This window comes from Oreochromis niloticus, linkage group LG7 (assembly GCF_001858045.2).
Source record: "Oreochromis niloticus isolate F11D_XX linkage group LG7, O_niloticus_UMD_NMBU, whole genome shotgun sequence".
Lineage (NCBI taxonomy): Eukaryota > Metazoa > Chordata > Actinopteri > Cichliformes > Cichlidae > Oreochromis > Oreochromis niloticus.
In genome coordinates this window covers 40,149,166-40,169,462 of record NC_031972.2, presented here as the reverse complement: position 1 = coordinate 40,169,462, position 20,297 = coordinate 40,149,166, and the positions used below count along the sequence as shown (strand labels likewise).

The 20,297-nt window shown below is 41.5% G+C and overlaps 1 protein-coding gene across 2 annotated transcripts; it reads right to left on the bottom strand.

Moving 5' to 3' along the window:
• Window positions 1-530: 530 nt before the first annotated feature.
• pard6a (par-6 family cell polarity regulator alpha) lies at window positions 531-20,195 on the bottom strand. 2 transcript variants are annotated; one of them, XM_005454219.3, is made up of 6 exons: window positions 19,765-20,185; window positions 12,522-12,744; window positions 6,889-7,178; window positions 6,474-6,599; window positions 2,153-2,352; window positions 531-1,837 (listed from the first exon to the last, which is right to left on the bottom strand). In XM_005454219.3, exons 1-6 carry the CDS (start codon window positions 19,837-19,839, stop codon window positions 1,510-1,512), a joined length of 1,242 nt encoding a protein of 413 aa, XP_005454276.1. In that variant the 5' UTR covers window positions 19,840-20,185; the 3' UTR covers window positions 531-1,509. The 2 variants fall into 2 exon arrangements, with proteins under 2 accessions (XP_005454276.1, XP_025765086.1); XM_025909301.1 differs by lacking the exons at window positions 531-1,837; window positions 2,153-2,352 and adding an exon at window positions 3,357-3,741 and having other exon boundaries at window positions 6,442-6,599; window positions 19,765-20,195.
• Between the last annotated feature and the right edge of the window lie 102 nt (window positions 20,196-20,297).

Sequence of the window (20,297 nt, the reverse complement as noted above, 5' to 3'; positions counted from 1 at the left end):
TTTACTTTGAAGGTCTGTGTCTGATCTCAGTGTGTTCAGTTTACGTTTCCCCGCCTCGTCAGTTGTGATTTCTCCCAGGTGTGTTTCCCTCTTGTCTCCCATCCCCTGATTACTGCTGTGTGTATTTAAGCCCTGTGTGTTCTCCTGCTTGTTGCTGGTTTGTCTGCGTTATTTGGTATGTTATGGTCTGCGTAATCTCCGTCCGTCATTGTGCGTATTTCCCTGTGACTCCCTGCATCTCTGTTTCTGTTAGTTTTTCCCAGTTTAGGTTTTCTTAGTTTCATGCTCACCCTTGCCTTCTCTGTTGTACCTACATTTGATTAATAAACTCACTTGCACCAGAGCTGCTGCATCTTGGGTCCTTATAATTCACACATGGCTTGCCCCGGCAACCCGTGACACAAACTAGGAGTCTCCTCCTGCTAGTTTGCTTTGTAGGAATTTGAAGTTCGGAAAGATTGGCACAAATGGTTAATGGTGAGGTGATTAATAAATACACTTTTAGCAAATCACATCACAACTCCCATTGTGAGGAAAGAGGATTTTATTTTTCTTCAAATGCTGCAGGGATTTGAAGACTTTCAGCTGTGGACAATGGGTACTGTCAGAACCACTCATAAAACAGACTGATTTACTGATGCTTCTGCTTTAAATCACAGTAAACTTTTATTTAAATGTAATCAATGTAAAGTAAGTAGTAATGGGTTAAAATACATGGTACCTTTGTTCATTTACTGCTGTGCTTTTCCTGAAGTATTAAAAGCTTTTGACAAAGATCCAGCAGAGAGAGAAGCGGAGCCAGAACTACCTGTAATTCTGAGATGTCGGCATTCTAAGACCCAGTTACCCAAATGCCGAAACAATTTTCTTCACTTTGCCTCATTTCATGAAGCTTTCATGTGTACCCGCCATGTTTGCCACACTAAGCATTAAGATTACTACACAGACACAAAGTTTCACAGTTAGAGATGCCAAAGTGACGTAGTGCTACTTGCACTGGTTGTTGTGGTGCCGCAAAAATAAAACATGAGAGTCAGCTATAGGTTGGCAGACATTTTTTTAAATACACTGACATCAAAGTGACTTATGGCTTTTACAAGAGGATTTATAGCTATTTAATTTTTTAATTAAATGTTCAATATTAATCTGTTAATACATTATGGTATTTAAACATTTCCATAATAGAATATTTTTTAAAAATGATATAATTACTGTTGTTTATAGAACCTGACAAAGCTGAAAACTTCAGCCATACGTTGCATCGTATACAGTGTTCCTATGCCTTCATACAGTAAAAGCCAACAATCCACCAAGGCGGGAAAGAGGTAAAGTGTAAACTAGCAGAAGACTGTGAATGGTCCCTCCGAGGTCCTGTCAGTGCTTCATACGTCAGCTCCCTCCTCTTTTAGAAGTCTGTTATCTAACAGGACCACAGCCCCCTGTATTTGCCGAGGTTTCAGCACTGTTGCGCTAACATTCATAGTCCTCAATGGAACAGTGCTGTCGTGGTTACAGTGCTGTTATGTTGCCATCTTCTCTCATGCTCTCTTCACTGCTACTAGTTGTGTGGGTGGAGTTTCCGTTGTGGCTGGAGATCATCATGGCGCTGTCTCTCAGGGATGCTCCGACATTACTGGGCAATGAGACACTCTGTGGGAGGGGCCTACCCACGGTGTAGCTATGTGGCCCATTGCTAAGTGAGTCTCTGTCCGGCATAGTGGTGCTGTTAGTGACCCGGTGGGAGTCGTAGGGTGTCAGGCAGTCATTCTCCAGAATGAGGTCCCCTTCATCCTCATCATCACCACCATCATCACTGTCACCCTCAGCAATGCTGTTGCTATGGTAACAAAACACATGCCCAATGATTAATAAAAAAGTGAATGCAATATAAACTGCACGTGTCCGTTCCTATTGGCAACTTATGAATAAAGTTGAGGATTCGGCTAGCTTTGATTGCATTTTTCTAAAATTAAAGATTCTCATTATTACTTCAAAACAACAGTTTCAATGAAGTTTTATTTCATTAAACGTTTAAGCACAAACTTCTTTTTCTTTTTCTCCTTTAACAGATATGATATATGCCAGTGCTGCCACAGTCCACATTCTTTCTGTTAATAAGCAGGCCCAAAAAAAGATATTATGCATGACAAACCTTGCAGTGATGGGATTGCTCAGAGAGGCGGGGCTTTGTGAGTCATGTGACACGGCAGAGCCTGTAGATCCAACTGAGCCCAGAGAACCCGAGTTACCTACAGAGGTTTTACTGCTACGATGTGTAACATTGTTCCTCTGGTTAGCTGGCTTTACGGTGACAATAAGGTTGTGACTATTTGCCACCATCATGTCTGTGACCTAAAATGACAGATGAGATAGTCAAATAGGGCTTAACTGATAAGATGAAAAAAATGCGGGTCTGTCACATGACCTGCATTTTTTTCCCATGACCCACACATCTTTTTCATATTTGAAGAACATACTTTCGAATATATTTCATTTACTTCCTGGTGCTTTGTTCTTTCTTTTTTACATAACTGACGGCAAAACTGGTGGCAGGGCTGGGACAAAAAATGGTCCCCAGCATTTTGGGTCCATGCATATACAAACATACAAATACAAACATACCTGCATACCTTCATGCAGCTGTTTTTCTTAGATTTACAGTGTAGATATTATTTATTAATTATATTATATAACATATAATATTTATTTATGAATCTAATATTGCAAATATAATATTGTGCAATTTGCACTCCACTCTTATGCCAGCCTTACTTTATTTGTTAGTTTATTTGTTATTTATTGTAGACTTTAGTATTTTTACTCTTTATCATGTTGCTGTAACACAAAAGTTTCTTCTTTGCACTCAACTGCGACATGTGACAATTAAAAGCTAAACTTTAGCTATTAGGAGTGGCCCATGGTGAAATTAGCTATTCGTTTCATCAAACTGTATTCTACAAGGTGCGTGAGCGTAAGTATGGGAAGGCCCGGTAGCTTTTAGAGACTTGATTGGGCAATACATTGTCAGCAATTAAAATGAACGAATGGGCTGCTGTCAGAGCTTGTAAAGCCAGTGCGCAGCGGCACTTCAATTGACCCATTGGCCCAAAAGTGTGTTGGCCTACCCTCATATGGAAAAGAAATAGTAAAAACTTATAAAAGGCTTGCATAAGATGTGGCCTACTTCATATAGTGAATCATATAAGGCTTATATGATTTACTCATGAAAGTGGCCACTTTCTCATTACTTTCATATATTGTTTTAGTAAGTTTCCAAAACATACAAGTTTCATTTATTTAATTTTTCAAGGGATCTTATATCTCTTTTCACTCTTGTATGCTTTTCATACAAGTTTCACACAAGACAGATACAAACTTTATAAGATTTATATATATCTTTTCCATATGGGCCAGTATGCCAGATTACCAGTCCAGCCCTGATTGATTACCTTTGAAATGCTCTAATGAGTGCATATAGAGTGACTTAACACCCCATTACTTTAATACATACAAACACTGGTCTAATCATTACTACTACTTTTGCTTCCTAAGCTGTATTTGAAGTGATACTGTGTAAGCTTGTATCCACTACGGAGAAAGAAAAAAAAACGACACACACAATCAAGTGCGACTGTGTTGTAATTTATGGGCAAAGTACATTTACTGTTCATGAAAAAGAAGCACACTTGAATCTTGATCAAGTTAATTCTGAATATTCTTCTGTATATATTGAATTTTCTTTTTACATTTACAATAATTGATTACACAGCAGTGGAGAGTAGACTTTATCAAAGTAGATGTCTTTCTGAAAGTGCTGTAACTAAGTTTAAGAATATAATCCACCCACTGTTATCATCTTCAATGCCCTGTACCAACATAGAGCAGAGCAGCTATCTGAACGCTACTCCAACAGAGGTCGATTATCTTGTTAATAATTTTACCTCCTCACTACGTACGACTCTGGATACTGTAGCTCCTGTGAAAACTAAGGCCTCAAATCCAAAGTCCCTGACTCCGTGGTATAATTCTCAAACACGTAGCCTAAAGCAGATAACTCGTAAGCTGGAGAGGAAATGGCGTGTCACAAATTTAGAGGATCATCATTTAGCCTGGAGAAATAGTTTGCTGCTTTATAAGAAAGCCCTCCGCAAAGCCAGAACATCTTACTATTCGTCACTGATTGAAGAAAATAAGAACAACCCCAGGTTTCTCTTCAGCACTGTAGCCAGGCTGACAAAAAGTCAGAGCTCTACTGAGCCAACCATCCCTTTAACGTTAACTAGTAATGACTTCATGAACTTCTTCACAAATAAAATTTTTATCATTAGAGAAAAAATTACCAATAATCATCCCACAGATGTAATATCATCTACAGCTACTCTTAGTACCATCAATGTTAAGTTAGACTCTTTTTCTCCAATTGATCTTTCTGAGTTAACTTCAATAATTAATTCCTCCAAACCATCAACGTGTCTTTTAGACCCCATTCCTACAAAACTGCTCAAAGAAGTCCTGCCATTAATTAATGCTTCAATCTTAAATATGATCAACCTATCTCTAATAATCGGCTATGTACCACAGGCCTTCAAGGTGGCTGTAGTTAAACCTTTACTCAAAAAGCCATCTCTAGACCCAGCTGTCTTAGCTAATTATAGGCCAATCTCCAACCTTCCTTTCATATCAAAAATCCTTGAAAGAGTAGTTGTCAAACAGCTAACTGATCATCTGCAGAGGAATGGCTTATTTGAAGAGTTTCAGTCAGGTTTCAGAGCTCAGCACAGCACAGAAACAGCTTTAGTGAAGGTTACAAATGATCTTCTTATGGCCTCTGACAGTGGACTCATCTCTGTGCTTGTCCTGCTAGACCTCAGTGCTGCATTCGATACTGTTGACCATAATATCCTATTAGAGCGATTAGAACATGCTGTAGGTATTACAGGTACTGCACTGCAGTGGTTTGTATCATATCTATCTAATAGACTCCAATTTGTACATGTAAATGGAGAGTCCTCTTCAGACACTAAGGTCAATTATGGTGTTCCACAGGGTTCAGTGCTAGGACCAATTCTATTTACATTATACATGCTTCCCCTAGGCAACATCATTAGAAGACATAGCATAAATTTTCACTGCTATGCAGATGACACGCAGCTCTATCTATCCATGAAGCCAGGTAACACACACCAATTAGTTAAACTGCAGGAATGTCTTAAAGACATAAAGACCTGGATGGCCGCTAACTTTCTGCTTCTTAATTCAGATAAAACTGAGGTTATTGTACTCGGCCCTGAAAATCTTAGAAATATGGTATCTAAGCAGATTCTTACTCTGGATGGCATTACCTTGGCCTCCAGTAACACTGTGAGAAACCTTGGAGTCATTTTTGACCAGGACATGTCCTTCAACGCACATATTAAACAAATATGTAAGACTGCTTTCTTCCATTTGCGCAACATCTCTAAAATTAGAAATATCCTGTCTCAGAGTGATGCTGAAAAACTAGTTCATGCATTTATTACTTCCAGGCTGGACTACTGTAATTCACTATTATCAGGATGTCCTAAAAACTCGCTGAAAAGCCTTCAGCTAATCCAAAATGCTGCAGCAAGAGTACTGACAGGGACTAGAAAGAGAGAGCATATTTCTCCTGTTTTGGCTTCCCTTCATTGGCTTCCTGTTAAATCCAGAATTGAATTCAAAATCCTGCTCCTCACATACAAGGTCTTAAATAATCAGGCCCCATCTTATCTTAATGACCTTGTAGTACCATATCACCCTATTAGAGCACTTCGCTCTTGCACTGCAGGCCTACTTGTTGTTCCTAGAGTATTTAAAAGTAGAATGGGAGGCAGAGCCTTCAGTTTTCAGGCCCCTCTTCTGTGGAACCAACTTCCAGTTTGGATTCAGGAGACAGACACTATCTCTACTTTCAAGATTAGGCTTAAAACTTTCCTTTTTGCTAAAGCATATAGTTAGGGCTGGACCAGGTGACCCTGAATCCTCCCTTAGTTATGCTGCAATAGACGTAGGCTGCCGGGGATTCCCATGATGCATTGAGTTTTTCCCTTCCAGTCACCTTTCTCACTCACTATGTGCTAATAGACCTCTCTGCATCGAATCATATCTGTTATTAATCTCTGTCTCTCTTCCACAGCATGTCTTTCATCCTGTTTTCCTTCTTTCACCCCAACCGGTCGCAGCAGATGGCCGCCCCTCCCTGAGCCTGGTTCTGCCGGAGGTTTCTTCCTGTTAAAAGGGAGTTTTTCCTTCCCACTGTCGCCAAAGTGCTTGCTCATAGGGGGTCATATGATTGTTGGGTTTTTCTCTGTATTTATTATTGTGCTATCTACTGTACAATATAAAGCGCCTTGAGGCGACTTTTGTTGTGATTTGGCGCTATATAAATAAAATTGAATTGAATTGAATTGAATTGAATTGAATTGAGCCTGGAAAGGCTCCAACGCAGCATTTACCTGATCCAAAGATTTTCCTGCTACATCGATGCCATTCACCTCGAGGATCTCGTCGTTAACACCCAACAGCCCAGTGCTTTCTGCTAACCCACCACGCACAAGACGAGATATGAACACCCCTGGAACCTTCAGGAGCAAGAAGAAAGATACAAATATGAGACAACAGTTAGATGTATTTTTAGCTATTATAGCGGATATTAATATATTCATAACTTTTATCTTTATGTCTGCATGAAGGTGCTACTTATTGATATTTTCAGAGAAATTTTGAAATGGGGTATCTCACCCGCCCAATCATTTGTTCACAATTGGTACATCATTGGTGAATTACAGGAAAATAATTCATCAGTTTTGTCATCATTAAAGGCAGAATACTGTCTTGTAAGCAGGCTAAAAACAAAGTAACAAACCTTACCTTCTCTACGCCCTGCGGTGTCACCCGCACGCTCACGCCGTCACGTATATAGAACCCAAGTGGTTTTTGAGTGCCATGCTTGTGAAGTCGTACTCGTCGATGTGTCTCAGGCAAAATGTCCACGTCGATGATTGAAGAAATCTGTCTGAAGTTCTTTGGCGGTCCAATCATGAGGCCAGATCTGTTCTTTGAGTGGGTGGAGCCTGAGCCAGTGGTGCGCAGGCTCGTTAAGCCCAGCCCCTTTCTACGCCTCTGAAGGGAGTTGGTGCCAAAAATGATAGGTTCATCCTCTTTAAGAAGACACAAAAGAATGGAGACTGTTAATGGCTATTTGCTGATTTGTGATTCTTTTAAAGTGTTAAACTTTACAGCTATGGTGCATTATTTACACCATAATCGGAAAAAATAAAGTCCATCCATCTTCTTCCGCTTATTCGGGCTGGGTCGCAGGGGCAGCAGCCTAAACAGAGAAGCCCAGACCTCCCTCTCCCCGGCCACCTCCTTCAGCTTGTCCAGGGGAACACCAGGGTGCTCCGAGGCCAGCCGAGAGATATAACCTCTCCAGCATGTCCTGGGTCTGCCCCGCGGCCTCTTCTCGGTAGGACATGCCCAGAACACCTTACCCAGGAGGCATCTTTGTTAGATGCCCGAACCACCTCAACTACCTCCTTTCAATGTGGAGGAGCAGCTGCTCTACTCTGAGTCCCTCCCAGATGGCTGAACTCCTACCCAATCTCTAAGGGAGGCCAGCCACCCTTCGGAGGAAGCTCATTTCCACAAGTTGAACTTTTCATTCCAAAATTTCTTCATTCAAAAGATCTGAGCTTTCTTGTGTGTACTGTCAGTCTCAGATATGAACACAATATTACTACTAGCTGCAGTTCATTTTTTCCCACAGTTCCATTCTGTCTGTATCCATATTTTGTCAGGAATAAAACCAGCCATTTTAGCTAATTGAACTACAGATACAGATAGCAGTTGTAACACGCAGAATAACTATTAAAATGTCAAAAAAAGTAACCTTTCGAAACCTTTCATGATTTTCACATTTTTCAAAACTTCTACCCAGTTCTATAAAATCTTTGAACTTATACCAGAATGATGGAAAGAGAAAAGCATGGAGAAGAGGGAGAAACAACTCATCATCTGAAGCACATTAGCTGTCAAACAGGGTTAATGGCAATGTATGGCTGCAAGTGTGTGTCTATGTGTATGTGTACACGTGCACGGACACATTAGGTCATTAGGAAGCAGCATTAAGCAGCATTAATGGTTAATGCACAAAAATAATGTTTCCTATCAAGGCATACAGAGCCAGACTAAAGCATGAAGACACAAACATGGTTAATCCTTCTCTAAATGCACAAATAATGCAATCAGATCCCTCTAATTTTGCAAAAGCTATTCTTGGACCACTATAGATCAACCTGTATTGATCATTATTTTGTGTTCTTGTATGTTATATACAAGGACTCAAAATATAGTCTTTTTCAGAAATAGTTAAACATGTGCTAAACCTCATACAAAGTTGTTAAATTCCAGTGTGTCCCAGTTAGACCAGCTCCTACAGGAAACACAGTCTTGACACAGTGAGGAATGATCACTGCCCCACCACAGTCTCAAATACCTGTAAATATTTATGGCAGATCTGTGACATGCTAGCTTTACTTTGCACATTTTTTACTGAATCTCATCTTTGTTTATTTTTTGACCCTCCTCATACAGCAAAAACTGGCGACAATTTGAACCAAAAATTTCAAATTTGGATTCATCCCTCCATCCAACCTGTTGGTACTGATACTGATTTTCAGTCCAGTTCTAGCGTGACTGCTAATGATGGTAACAGTGGGCATAAACGACCTGTGTGACTGTTTTCTGCCAAAATCTTAGCCCAGCCAAGCTTACTTATTAATCAGTAGTCTTGGCATTCTGGCTGCAGGGCCTTCACTCATCTCCACAACTTTTCACATTTTATGGAACACTCTATGACCTCATAATGAAATCACCAAAATACACACTATAGCCAAAATTACAGTGAACCCACGATCTCTAACATGTATGTGGAGTGACACTGACAGACAACATCAAAGTTATAAGATCAGACATGGACCTCCCCCTCTCTGCTGGCTAAAGCTTTAAATATTTGCTGCTGACTACTATCATAAGCTTTGGAGCTCAGAAATGGTATTCAGGACAGCCGTAAAGAGTACGCCTACCATAAATCTGTGTCTGTGTCTTAGTGCCCCATATATCTGTCCCTAATGTACCATGTTTCTGTTATCTGCAGCTGTCATGAGCATTTGTATGTTTCTTTCTAGTGTGACCTCACTCTGTAGTGCCCCACCATCTGGAGCCCAAGGGGGTGCCATATGGCCATATGCAGTGCAGGACAACAACAGGCCTGCGCACAGTGCAGACAAAGAGGGAGCTTCATTCTGTAAGGGCTTTGTTGCTTCACCTCCTATTTGAAAGCAGGCTATTAAGCCTGAAACTGTATATTTTTTAAAATTGTGATAAAAGCTCCTGTGATCACTGTGATGCTGTTTTACATTTAAAACAATGCATTATACAACTGGTGCATCTATTGTGTTAATGTCAGTGTTATTTGGTTTAAATTGTATTTGTTAAAACACAAGTTTTTCAAAGCTGTTGTGTTTTGAACCCATCAATTATGATTACTTAGTCTATTTACCTCTGCTCCATTTCTTAGTGTTTCTCTCAGTGCTACATGACATTTCTGTGCCAAGTGTTACAGACAACATATCCTCATGCCACAAGTTGTACTGTATCAGTAGTTTCCAGTTTGACTCATTTTAGTTTATCAGACGCATAATTGTGAAGGCAGACTTTGTTATTATAAGTCACCTCAGCAACATGCTCAGTGTGGATCAGTACAAATGTACATACTGCTCTTCTGTCAGTATTACTAATCTCATAGTCACTTTGATTCTTCACATGGAACTTTACTGATTAAAAATATATAACTGCTTTGTTGTGTCAAAGTCTACTCGATGTAGACCTTGTTGCAGTGTTAATGTGTTAAGATAATCAACAAGTGCAAGTCAACAATTCTCTCTCTCTGTCTCTCACTCACAGACACACACTCACACACACACACACACACACACACACACACACACACACGCACACACAGAGTAGTGGCATTGCATGGAACTGATATGACTGATGAAGTCACGACATCAGTCATATAAACTGAGTGAGATTATCTTGCTCCAAAAAGTAAAATAAACTCACTCATGGCTAATGGCTTAAAACAGCAGATGGGTTTCTATCCTGTGGTATCCCCCTGTCTATCCCTCACTCACAAACACATAGTCACAAATGCCCACATGTGCTAACACACAAAGACGAGCTGTAGTAAAGGTCAAAATGAATGTAGCCAAATAAGAGGAATTGAAGTGGCGAGAGAACCGTGTAGGAAAGGAAATAAATATCTGCTGTTTTCAGTGTAAAATGAACTCTTTGTTGCCTTTATAAAGGGTGTGATGATGTCTTCAGTCATTTAGAAGTCTTTTACATTTCACTGAATAGTTACAAGTAACACTAGTGAGCAACAGAGCTGCTACAAAGACTGCTAATAGAAATGTGAGATCCTTACTGAACTTATTTTATAAAGACCTGGTTAGTTAAAAACAAACTATCGTCACCACTTAATCTTGCTGTTGCTGTTACTTGTATCCTTCAGCTGTGCAAATTTCTCCAGTCATGTGGATGCAGTGAACAAATGGGATTACACTTCAGGAATGAAAGATAAGTGATTGTGGGAATAGATTTTTAACTGCCTTACTCAAGTCCTAATCCTTACTAGTGACGCCACTACTCCTGATGCAATGCATGGGTTTAAGATTTTTCAGTAGGATTTACAGGATTTTATCATTTCTGGACTGCAGAGTAAACAAAGTGAGTACAAGCCTCCTCAATAAGATTTCAACAAACATGCACATGTTTGCTCTCTCTGTGTTTCCAGGGTCTTGTTTTCCTGAGCTCTCTTCCTTTGTTGTTCCCCAGACCATAGAGCTGATCTGATTTGCTGGCAGCTGTCTGTGACTCTGATCTCTAGCAGCCTGCTAAGCAGCACATTAATGTAATAACATCCTGAGTTATGACATAGCATGAAAAGGTGTACTGGGAGACAACAATGGTACAGTGTATTAGAAAACACTCACATAATCCATAATGACAGATGGATAAACATCACCAATGTCAGCAGGTGTAATAAGTCTTTCTGCTTCATGTGTAGTATCTCAGGGGTAAACAATAAAGCTCACTAACATTAGAGTGTACCTGTAACATTACAGGATACATTTTTATCTTTCTTGAATTATTCACTATTGGTCACCTCAGGTATGTCTTGGGCACAAAGTACGTGCTACCAGAGGTGTGTGCTACGAAGCCAGTTTAACTGGTTAGTGACGTCACAGTTGTCAGTGTCACAAGGGTGGTTCTCTTTTTAAACTTGGATACATTACTGTGGGTTATGTTCAGAGCCTTGGTTTAACAGTGGATGGAAGTGCCACATTTTCACTAATTCTTGATTTGTATGTTTTAAGAAGAGATTTAAAATAGGAAGAAGCTGCCATTCTCAGTGGGAATACTGAGCTTGCTGACCTCTGCCGATTCAGTGAAGTAAAATCCAGACACATAAGGGTAACAAATGAGTCCTCAGTGTACTTTTGAGCAATTAAATGATTTCAAAATTAACATGAAATTTTACAAGCAGTCAGATTAAATGCCAGCACTGGAATAAATTGTTTAGAACCACCTGGAGTCAGTGAAGTGAGCTCGGGAAAAGCTCAGGAAAAATGCATGCATGACCTAAATTAGTAGTGGACAAGAATGATCAAATTCTGTAAATTCTTTAAAACTGGTAAGCAGTGATTGATTCAAAATAAGAGCAATGGTATTGTTCATGTACAGCCAGGGTGTGCTGGGAATGCCTGGCAGAGGCCCCCGGTCCACGAGATCTTAAACTCCCACTTCAGGCGGAGCTTCAACAGCATTCCAAGGGAGGCTAAGGACATTGAGTCCAAATGGACCATGTGCAGCACCTCCATTCCTGCACATGAGGCTACAGGTTACTGCACTGAGCTGCAGCTGCAAGGTGGTGTCATGGTGGTAACCTCCGAACTTGATAACCAAGGTGAAGGGAGCCAACACGCTAAAGAAGGAGTCCTGTTGGGGTTGGTTAGCCTACGGGACTTCAGAGGCAGCTGATGGGTACCGGCAGGCCTGGAAACACCTCGGTGTTCTCCATTAAAAGCTGGAGGAGGTGGCTAAGGAGAAGGAGGTCTGGGGTTATCTGCTTAGGCTGCTGACCCCACAACGTGGCCCCAGATAAGCGGAAGAAAATAGATAGACAGATGGATGTGATCGCCCACTAGTAAATTAATCAATGATGTCATTCTCTTGGAGGGACGAAAACATTTTAAAAAGACATGAAATATACTTTGGAAGCCATTAAAATAACTGGAGGATCAATGTGTATAAAGACATATAACATGTTTAAGAGATCTGTCATTTACATCACTTTGCAAATGTTATTTCCAGAACAAGAAGTAATTTGTCAAGCCTAATGAACTAAAAATGTATTTTTCCCTCATTTTTTCTCTTACCTCTCTTGGTTATAATGATGCGGAGCAGCGGATTGGCTGATGCAATGGCTTTGTGGTAATTTTCATCATTGTTGATTGGAAGGAGGTCCCCGTGGACGTCTGCATATCCTAGCAGCACATCAACACCAGGGATGTGATGGATCGTTTGGAGGAGGCGGTAGAACTCTTTGAAGCCCCCTGGACCATTTCTCTTCAAAGCAAAACGACGATATTCTGCATCAAACTGTAGAAGGCAACAAACACACATCAAATGATGTTTAACAGTGAGGCTCAATCTGTGTTTACAATTTTAGCTAAATGTAATACTAAGCATTTTAAGTGTGGCTAATTGCTACAGCCACGAACTAGGAAAGGATAACAAAACCTGTTGACCCTATTAAACATACTTTGGGAGTTCATTCTTGAAGACTGTAGCCCTTAAGAATTTGATACGATGTCACCTCTAAGCACAGAAAAAGTGTGATGTCGCTAAAACTTATCTAGAAAAGTTTTAGACCCTTCCCTCACAGCCAACCCGTGGGGCATACACACTGACAACATTCAACATCTGCTGTTTCATTTCCAGCTTCAGATTCATGATTCTGTCTGACACTCTTCACCTTCCGATCACTGTTCGCAAACTCTTCCTTCAACATGACCCCCACTCTATTCTCTTCCTATCTGTACTATGAGAGAACAGCTTGCATCCACCTCCGATGCCCCTGGCCTGGGTTCCTTTCACCTGGTCTCCTGCATGCACACTATATCTAACTTCCTTCTCACCATCATATCAGCATCTCTCTCACTTTACCGGTAATAGTCCCTACACTTAGAAGTTCAACAGTGTATTTTTACATTTTTCCGACATAGTGTTTTACTTTTTTCCATGACGCGCTTACCATCAGGGTCATGCTTCACATGAAAACCAAGATAGTTCCAAGAGTCCCTGCGTTCACCTCCACAACCCTGCCTTTCTTCCTCTGGCACTGCCTCCTCTCCTCTTTCTTTGTTTCCAGCCAGCAGAAGCATAGTTTCCACCAGCACCCTCATGGCCAACAGCACTGGAGGCTGTGGGTTCGACTGATCTGATATGGAAATCTCATTCTTGATCATCCGCATGTGTTATTTACCAAAGATATTATACCGGATGCCCTTCATGACACAACCCCCCTTCATTTATCTGGACCTGTTTACCGACATTTCCTGTAGCTTCTCTCTCAGTAGACGCGACTGCATTGCATTAACTGTGAAATCAAAAAGGGGATCCTCTTAATGCATTCCTAATTATCGATTCAATTCCATTTTATTTATATAGCACCAAATCACACAACAATCACCTCAAAGTGCTTTATATTAGTATAGTATAGTATATAAGTAAATTAATCCACATAGATAAGGCTAACGTGAACACCGACAGTAAAATTTGATGATTTTGTTTCATTTCAGTGCTAAAATCCAAGCCTCTCGTAAAGGCCATCCTCAGTACCCAACTTTGGTACAGTGCCCATTTCATGAATGGAAACACAAACAAAGAAAAATCACAGGGAACTGTAGGGACAGTACTGGTACAGGGGTTTAAACAGTTTTCAAATATTATGGAATATTTTTTATTTTTATGTACTGTAGTAACAAATCTGAAAAATGATGTCATTCTACCAGTCTTCTTGTATCATGACGTCTCCAACTTGCATGATGTACTGATAAGGCACATACTTTTTGTGTGCTGTTTGGGGCTAGTGATGTCTGGGGAAAGCAGAAATGTTTAAAAATTGTTTAATTAAAACTGAGGTATGACCTAAAACTCAAACTGTGGAGTTTAAGTTTTGTCCCAACTGTATATTATAACAGAAACTTTCAAACAATAATTACACAATGAGATCGACACTGACTTTGTTTTTTCTCCCAACATTATGCTTCTTCCGGTGGATATTAACACAAATACTGTGTCTCCCTTTAGCTCTCTAATTAACAGCAGAGAGTATTAGACCTCTCACTGGCATGTTTGCCTTGAAAGCTATACTGGGCGTACTCAGTGTGAAGAATGTGTGCTTTATTAGAGCATTCATCGGTATCTTGCACTCTAGGGTGGCATGCTACTTTACCAGTACTGTCATATGATATATGGACATGTTGACGCTGCTGCATTCAGGGCCGTAACCAGGTTTTAGGGATTAGTGGGGTACAGAAGAGTCATACTGGTGCTCTTTGTTTAAGTAAACAATAAGGTTATTTTTAAAGTGCTTTTCACATATGTGTTGACATAAAGTGCTCACATTTTTTATGAATAATAACAATACGACTGAATGGAAAATGGAAGCACAGTTAACAGGAATATAAAGCCAAGTTCAAACACAGAATGAAAGAAAACATTATAAAGAAGGTTATTAAACAATAAGAGTGAGTCCACAGAGTTGGATAAATGAAGTCAAAGTGGGACTTTTCCAAAATCTCGTTGCCACCGGCTGAAAGGCTCCATCCCCACCCCAATCTCACACGAGTAACACATTCTGAGATAAAAGATTGAACAGCAGTGACTTTAGTCTGCCGCATTTCCATTTAGTGCTCTGTACATAAGTAGCTGGTGTAGAGTATAAAGCAGGAGTAATATGAGCTGACTTAGGAGAAAACATTATTATTCTGGTGGCAGCATTTTGTATTGCTTGAAGATGAGAAGGAGATGATTTCCTGGATGGGATTGAGCAGAAAAAAAGAGCTGGGATCCAAGGAAGGCTGTGCTCGGTGACAATGCCATCTGACCACTTGTTCCCTTACGTGCCCCACTGAGTGGAACTTCTCATCTATAGACTGATTCTCCGGGTCGTACTACCTCCTTGTCAGTTGGTCTCTGATCCTGCGGTCCTCACCTTTCACTGACAACTTAGAGTCGACCTGCAGTTTCTGCGCTGGCTGCTGCTGTTGCTAATCGTGCAACTTTACAGATGGCACTCTGTCATTCTGGAGCCAATAAAAATAATTTGCATTGAATGATTTTGTTGGTTTCAAGAAGTTTGACAATTTATTTTGAACTGAATCCTGGTAGTGAAGAACAGAATACAGAGGCCTCACTGGGGTCTTTTCAGATGGGTACTGGGACCCTGGCAGAAGAGGAGGAGAACTAATACTAGTGTTTGGAGTGTTTCACCAGGTAGCATCGCAGTGGATGCAGGACAATTTTATATCTTTGAACTTCAGCTTGTTAGGGTTGGAGGTAAAAACTAATCTACCAGCCACCTGGTTCTATCAGCCCTGGTCAAAGAAAGCAGAGCTGTCTATTTTACAAAGCTGGCTTTTAACAGTCAGCACAATCCCACATTATTATTTGATACCATTACCATCATCATATCACCTGCTTAACCTGCTCTTTCTGTTTTTTCTGATGAAATAGCAAAACTTTTCTTCAGTTTTTTTTCTTACAGAGGCGCAAATGAACAATACAATATGTTATGCACTGGCTCTCCATCCATTCTGTCCCAGGCTCAGCATACAAATCTCTGTAATTTATACACCTGTGGCCATGAAAGTGATTGGAACACCTGAACTTACTGATTTGGATGGGTGAATACTTTTGGCAACATAATGTATTTATATCTGTTCCTTTTTATTGGCAACTTTGTACAAATGAGGAATTTGTTGCGGTGTCATTGTGTAAAACTGTTCTTATGCCATCATGCCTGCTCTAAAGGACCACAGCCTTCTGCCAAAGGGCAGTGTCACAAACAGTTTGAGACAGGCAAGCAAGATCGTTGCCCACCCCCCACTTCATAGTGTCCTGGAGGTGTCCTAGAGCTCCTGGAGGTCTACAAGTCTTGTAGGAAGGCAGATTTCTGCCAACCACCTTCTCAGTGGAGGGAATGACATGCTGCAGTCTGCATTTGTCCTTGGCAGAGGCAGCAGCATGGTGATGGAGGAGGTGAGAATAGATTCAATGATGGAGAAAAACTGCACCATCATTGACGTTGGCAGGTTGTATTTTTTTAAGCTGGTGCAAGAAGTATATTCTCTGTTGTGCCTTCTTGATGAGAGAGCTGATGTTTGGGAGGGGTGTCTGGTTTCCACTGTCATCTCCTACTGTTTTCACAACATTTAAGGTCCAGGTTGTTGTCACTGCACAAAGTCACCAGTCAATCTCGCTCATATGGATGGACTCATCTCCACATGAGATGAGCCCAACAGGGTGGTGTCATCTGCAAACTTCAGGAGTTTACAGACTAGTGTCTGGAGGTGCAGCTGTTGGTGTACAAGAAGAAGATTAGAGAAGAAAAGACAGAGCCCTGAGGGGAACCAGTGCTGATGCAATGAAAGTCCGAGACATGCCTGCCCAGTCTCACATGCTGTCTCCTGTCAGACAGGAAGTCAATGCAGACACATTCAGCCGGGAGAGCTTTTCCTGCAGCAGACTAGGGATGAATATATTAAAAGCACAACCAAAGTCCACAAAAAGTAGCCTAGCAAAAAATCCTGCAGAGTCCAGATGCAGTGCCATGTTAACAGCATCACCTACTGACCTGTTGGCTCTGTTGTCGAACTGCAGGGGGTCCAGGAGGGGTACAGTGATAGATTTTAGATGTGATAGTACCAGACGGTTAAACTCTTCATGACTACGGTCAGAGCAACAGGTCTGTAGTCATTTGGCTTGTGATCCCTTTTTTTAAAAACAAAATTGGAACAGGAATGATAAGCCCTGTGGAAGCAGGCTGGCACATGACATGTCTCTGATCAGCACAGGGCTTCAGGGTGGATGGAGACACTGAGCCTGGTCCTGCTGCTTTCTGGGTGTTCTGTTTTGAGTTTGTTTACATCTCTTTCAAGTAGGGAGAGAGGTTTCTAGGGAGATGGAGAAATTACTGAAGGGATGAGCAGTTGAGTCCAGATGAGGGGAGCAGTGTTGCTGAATAACAGTCACGTCATTACACCAGCCACTGTAAGTACAAAAACAGATACCTCCACCTTTTGTCTTGCCGGAGAACTCCATGTGGCAATCCGCTCTAAAGAGTTGGAGTTCTACCAACTGCACCACAGAGTCCAGTATAGATTCACTCAGTCAAGTTTCCATAAAACACAAAACAGCCAGTTTAGAGTGGTCTCTGTTTTTCCCCATCAATAGCTGGAGTTCATCTATTTTACTCCCCAATGAGCTTATGTTGGAGAGGAATATTCCCTGTAGTGGAGTACGGAGGCGGTGGAGATGCAGGAGCATACCGGCTTGCTTTCCTCTCCTACAGCATCTCACTTTATGAACTGAATGGCCACATCGGGCAATGAATGATGGAAATAAGTCCTCAGCAGTTGTACCCCTGATGTTTATTAGCTCATCTCTGGTGTAAGGAGTTGTGGCTGTATGGCAACGCACAGAGTAAAGCTGAAAGACTGCAAAATATTCACGAAACTGTTCCCACTAAAAATGTAAACAACAAACCGGTTGAGCTAAAAACACAGCAGGCAATTCAGCAAGGCTATGAAGGCATCTGAGCAGGAAATATCATCAGCTGGTGATGTGTGACCCGAAAGTAAACAAATGACTCAGCCATCATCACTGGACCACCAGCTAGTTGTACTCCATACAACCAAATGACAAATCACAACCGTCGTCTTGAGACGACAGTTGTTGTGAGTTGGTGCTATATAAATATAACTGAACTGAATTTAATGACAGGAAGAGCAGAGATTGGACAGTGAGTAAGATACTGATCCATCCTCCAGAGGGTAAGTGTGTGACTGATAGACAAAAGCACTGGGTGAATGTGTGTGTGTGACTGCGTGAATGAGACAAGTAGTAGAAACTGTTGTAAATGATGAAACTGAGTAGAAAAGTGTTGTGTAAGAACCAAACCATGTACTGATGCTAATAGGTGATAACACTGTTCCGCGTTACTGAACTGTTACTGAACTATTAAGTTACTTCAGTTACTGCTAAAGCATTAAGTAGTGTGCTTACATTCGACTCACTCTGTGTCACTGTATATAATCCTGTGTCACTCTTACTGCACTATAATGCTGCTGCTGGCACATTGTTTCAGTAGATTCATACTTTGAATCAAGTTGTGTGTCATCACTGACAGTAGCATACTGAAATAAAAGGAAAGTGTCCCTCATTTTTTTGCACTAATCAGTGCTGCTGTCTGCAAGGTGCACTCTCTGATAAAAAGTTCACTTAGAACATCATCAGATTCATATTATTGGATTTCCTTAAAAAAATCTGATATAATTTTGAGGCTATGTTGCCCATTCTAGTGTCAGTTCCTTTAGATAATCATGGGAAACATAGCTTGCTTATAAAAGATGAATGTTGCCACTGTGACATGACCCACTGGTTAGTAAATCCCATTGTAAAGCTAACATTTTCCCTAGCGCTATCAGTTTGCAAGCGGATGTCATGAGCACGGCACAAACCTGACTGTGAAGCAGAGGAAATCACAGAATTCTCTAACAGGAGCTTTATTTACTAAACTGCCCTTCATGTTGTTTGACTTTAAGCACATATGCATCTATAGCGTGTTTGTAGACGTCACAGATTCCTACAGAACCACAGGTGTTTCTGACACACCCCCTCCTACCTATTCAAAACTGTGTGGGTTTGAGCGTCTTCTGCACTGACTCAGTCTTCAGTCTACATATTTCTATACTGGTCCACATTCTTCATGTGAAGCCAGTCTACAGTCTGTGCGAGGGAGCTGAAGGGCCTGTGGAAGATTTCCTTCTTTAAACTATTTTCAGGCTCTTCAAACATTAGCAATAAAGAGTACATGAAAAATGCTGCCAATATTTGAGTTTACGGACACAGCTTCACCTAAGAAATATTTTGGTTTTCATCTTCATGAAAGCACTTACTATCACAGAATAATCACACTGTAATATTATGTGTTCGGTATGCTTATTTCTCAGCTATTACAAAAGATAAAGCTCACAAACAACTAAAATGTAAACACCAAAGAATAAGCCAACAACAGCTTGGCACCACACAAACACGCACACACACACACACACACACACACAGATCGAGTTAAACACAGGACTGGGATTATCGAGGCTGAGCAGGCTGACATGATGGTGGTGGTGTTGGTGGGGGGGCTGCGGGCGGCAGCAGCCAGGCCGCTGTCAGCTGAACCCGCTCGGATTTCGTTTCTTCTAAATATCGCGTGAATTTGCAGCGGCCAGATATTTGTGTTCCTTACATCACGATCTGGATGAGAAGAGCGGAGGGCTGGGGTCCTGATAACGCACACCCTGCGTCGCTAACAGCATCAGTCAGCAGCCCATCACTTACTTTGCTCTTGACCTCCACCAGGTTGTCCGACAGTCTGAACGAAGTCCGCTGCTGCTGCTGCTGTTGCCTGGACATTGTGCTCCTCGGTCGGCTGCTTGTCTGAGGCACTGCGGGTAAAAATATCCGCTGGAGGTCTGACAGCCTGGCAGCTCCCTCCTCTGCTCTCGAGCGTAAAGCTGCTGAGGGGCTGCAGCGGTAATGGTGTGGTCCTCGTACAGGCTCCTGGCTGCCTGGCTGCCGTGCTGCTGCGGGCCCTCCTGTCGTTCCTCCCGACGCACAGAAACAAATCCGGCTCCTCACAGGTGCAGTCCGGTAAATCCAGTATGAGATCTGAGGTACCAGCGAAACCCGCCCTTCTGCTCCCCACCCCTCCTCCTGATGAATACAGGGGGCGGGACGTGATACTGGAAGAAGAAAACACAACATGACCTATTACTCTCTCTCTCTCTCTCTCTCTGTGTGTGTGTGTGTGCTGCTCCATACTCCAGTGGACAGATTCATATTACTCCTCCTTTGCTTTTGCTGGCACAAGG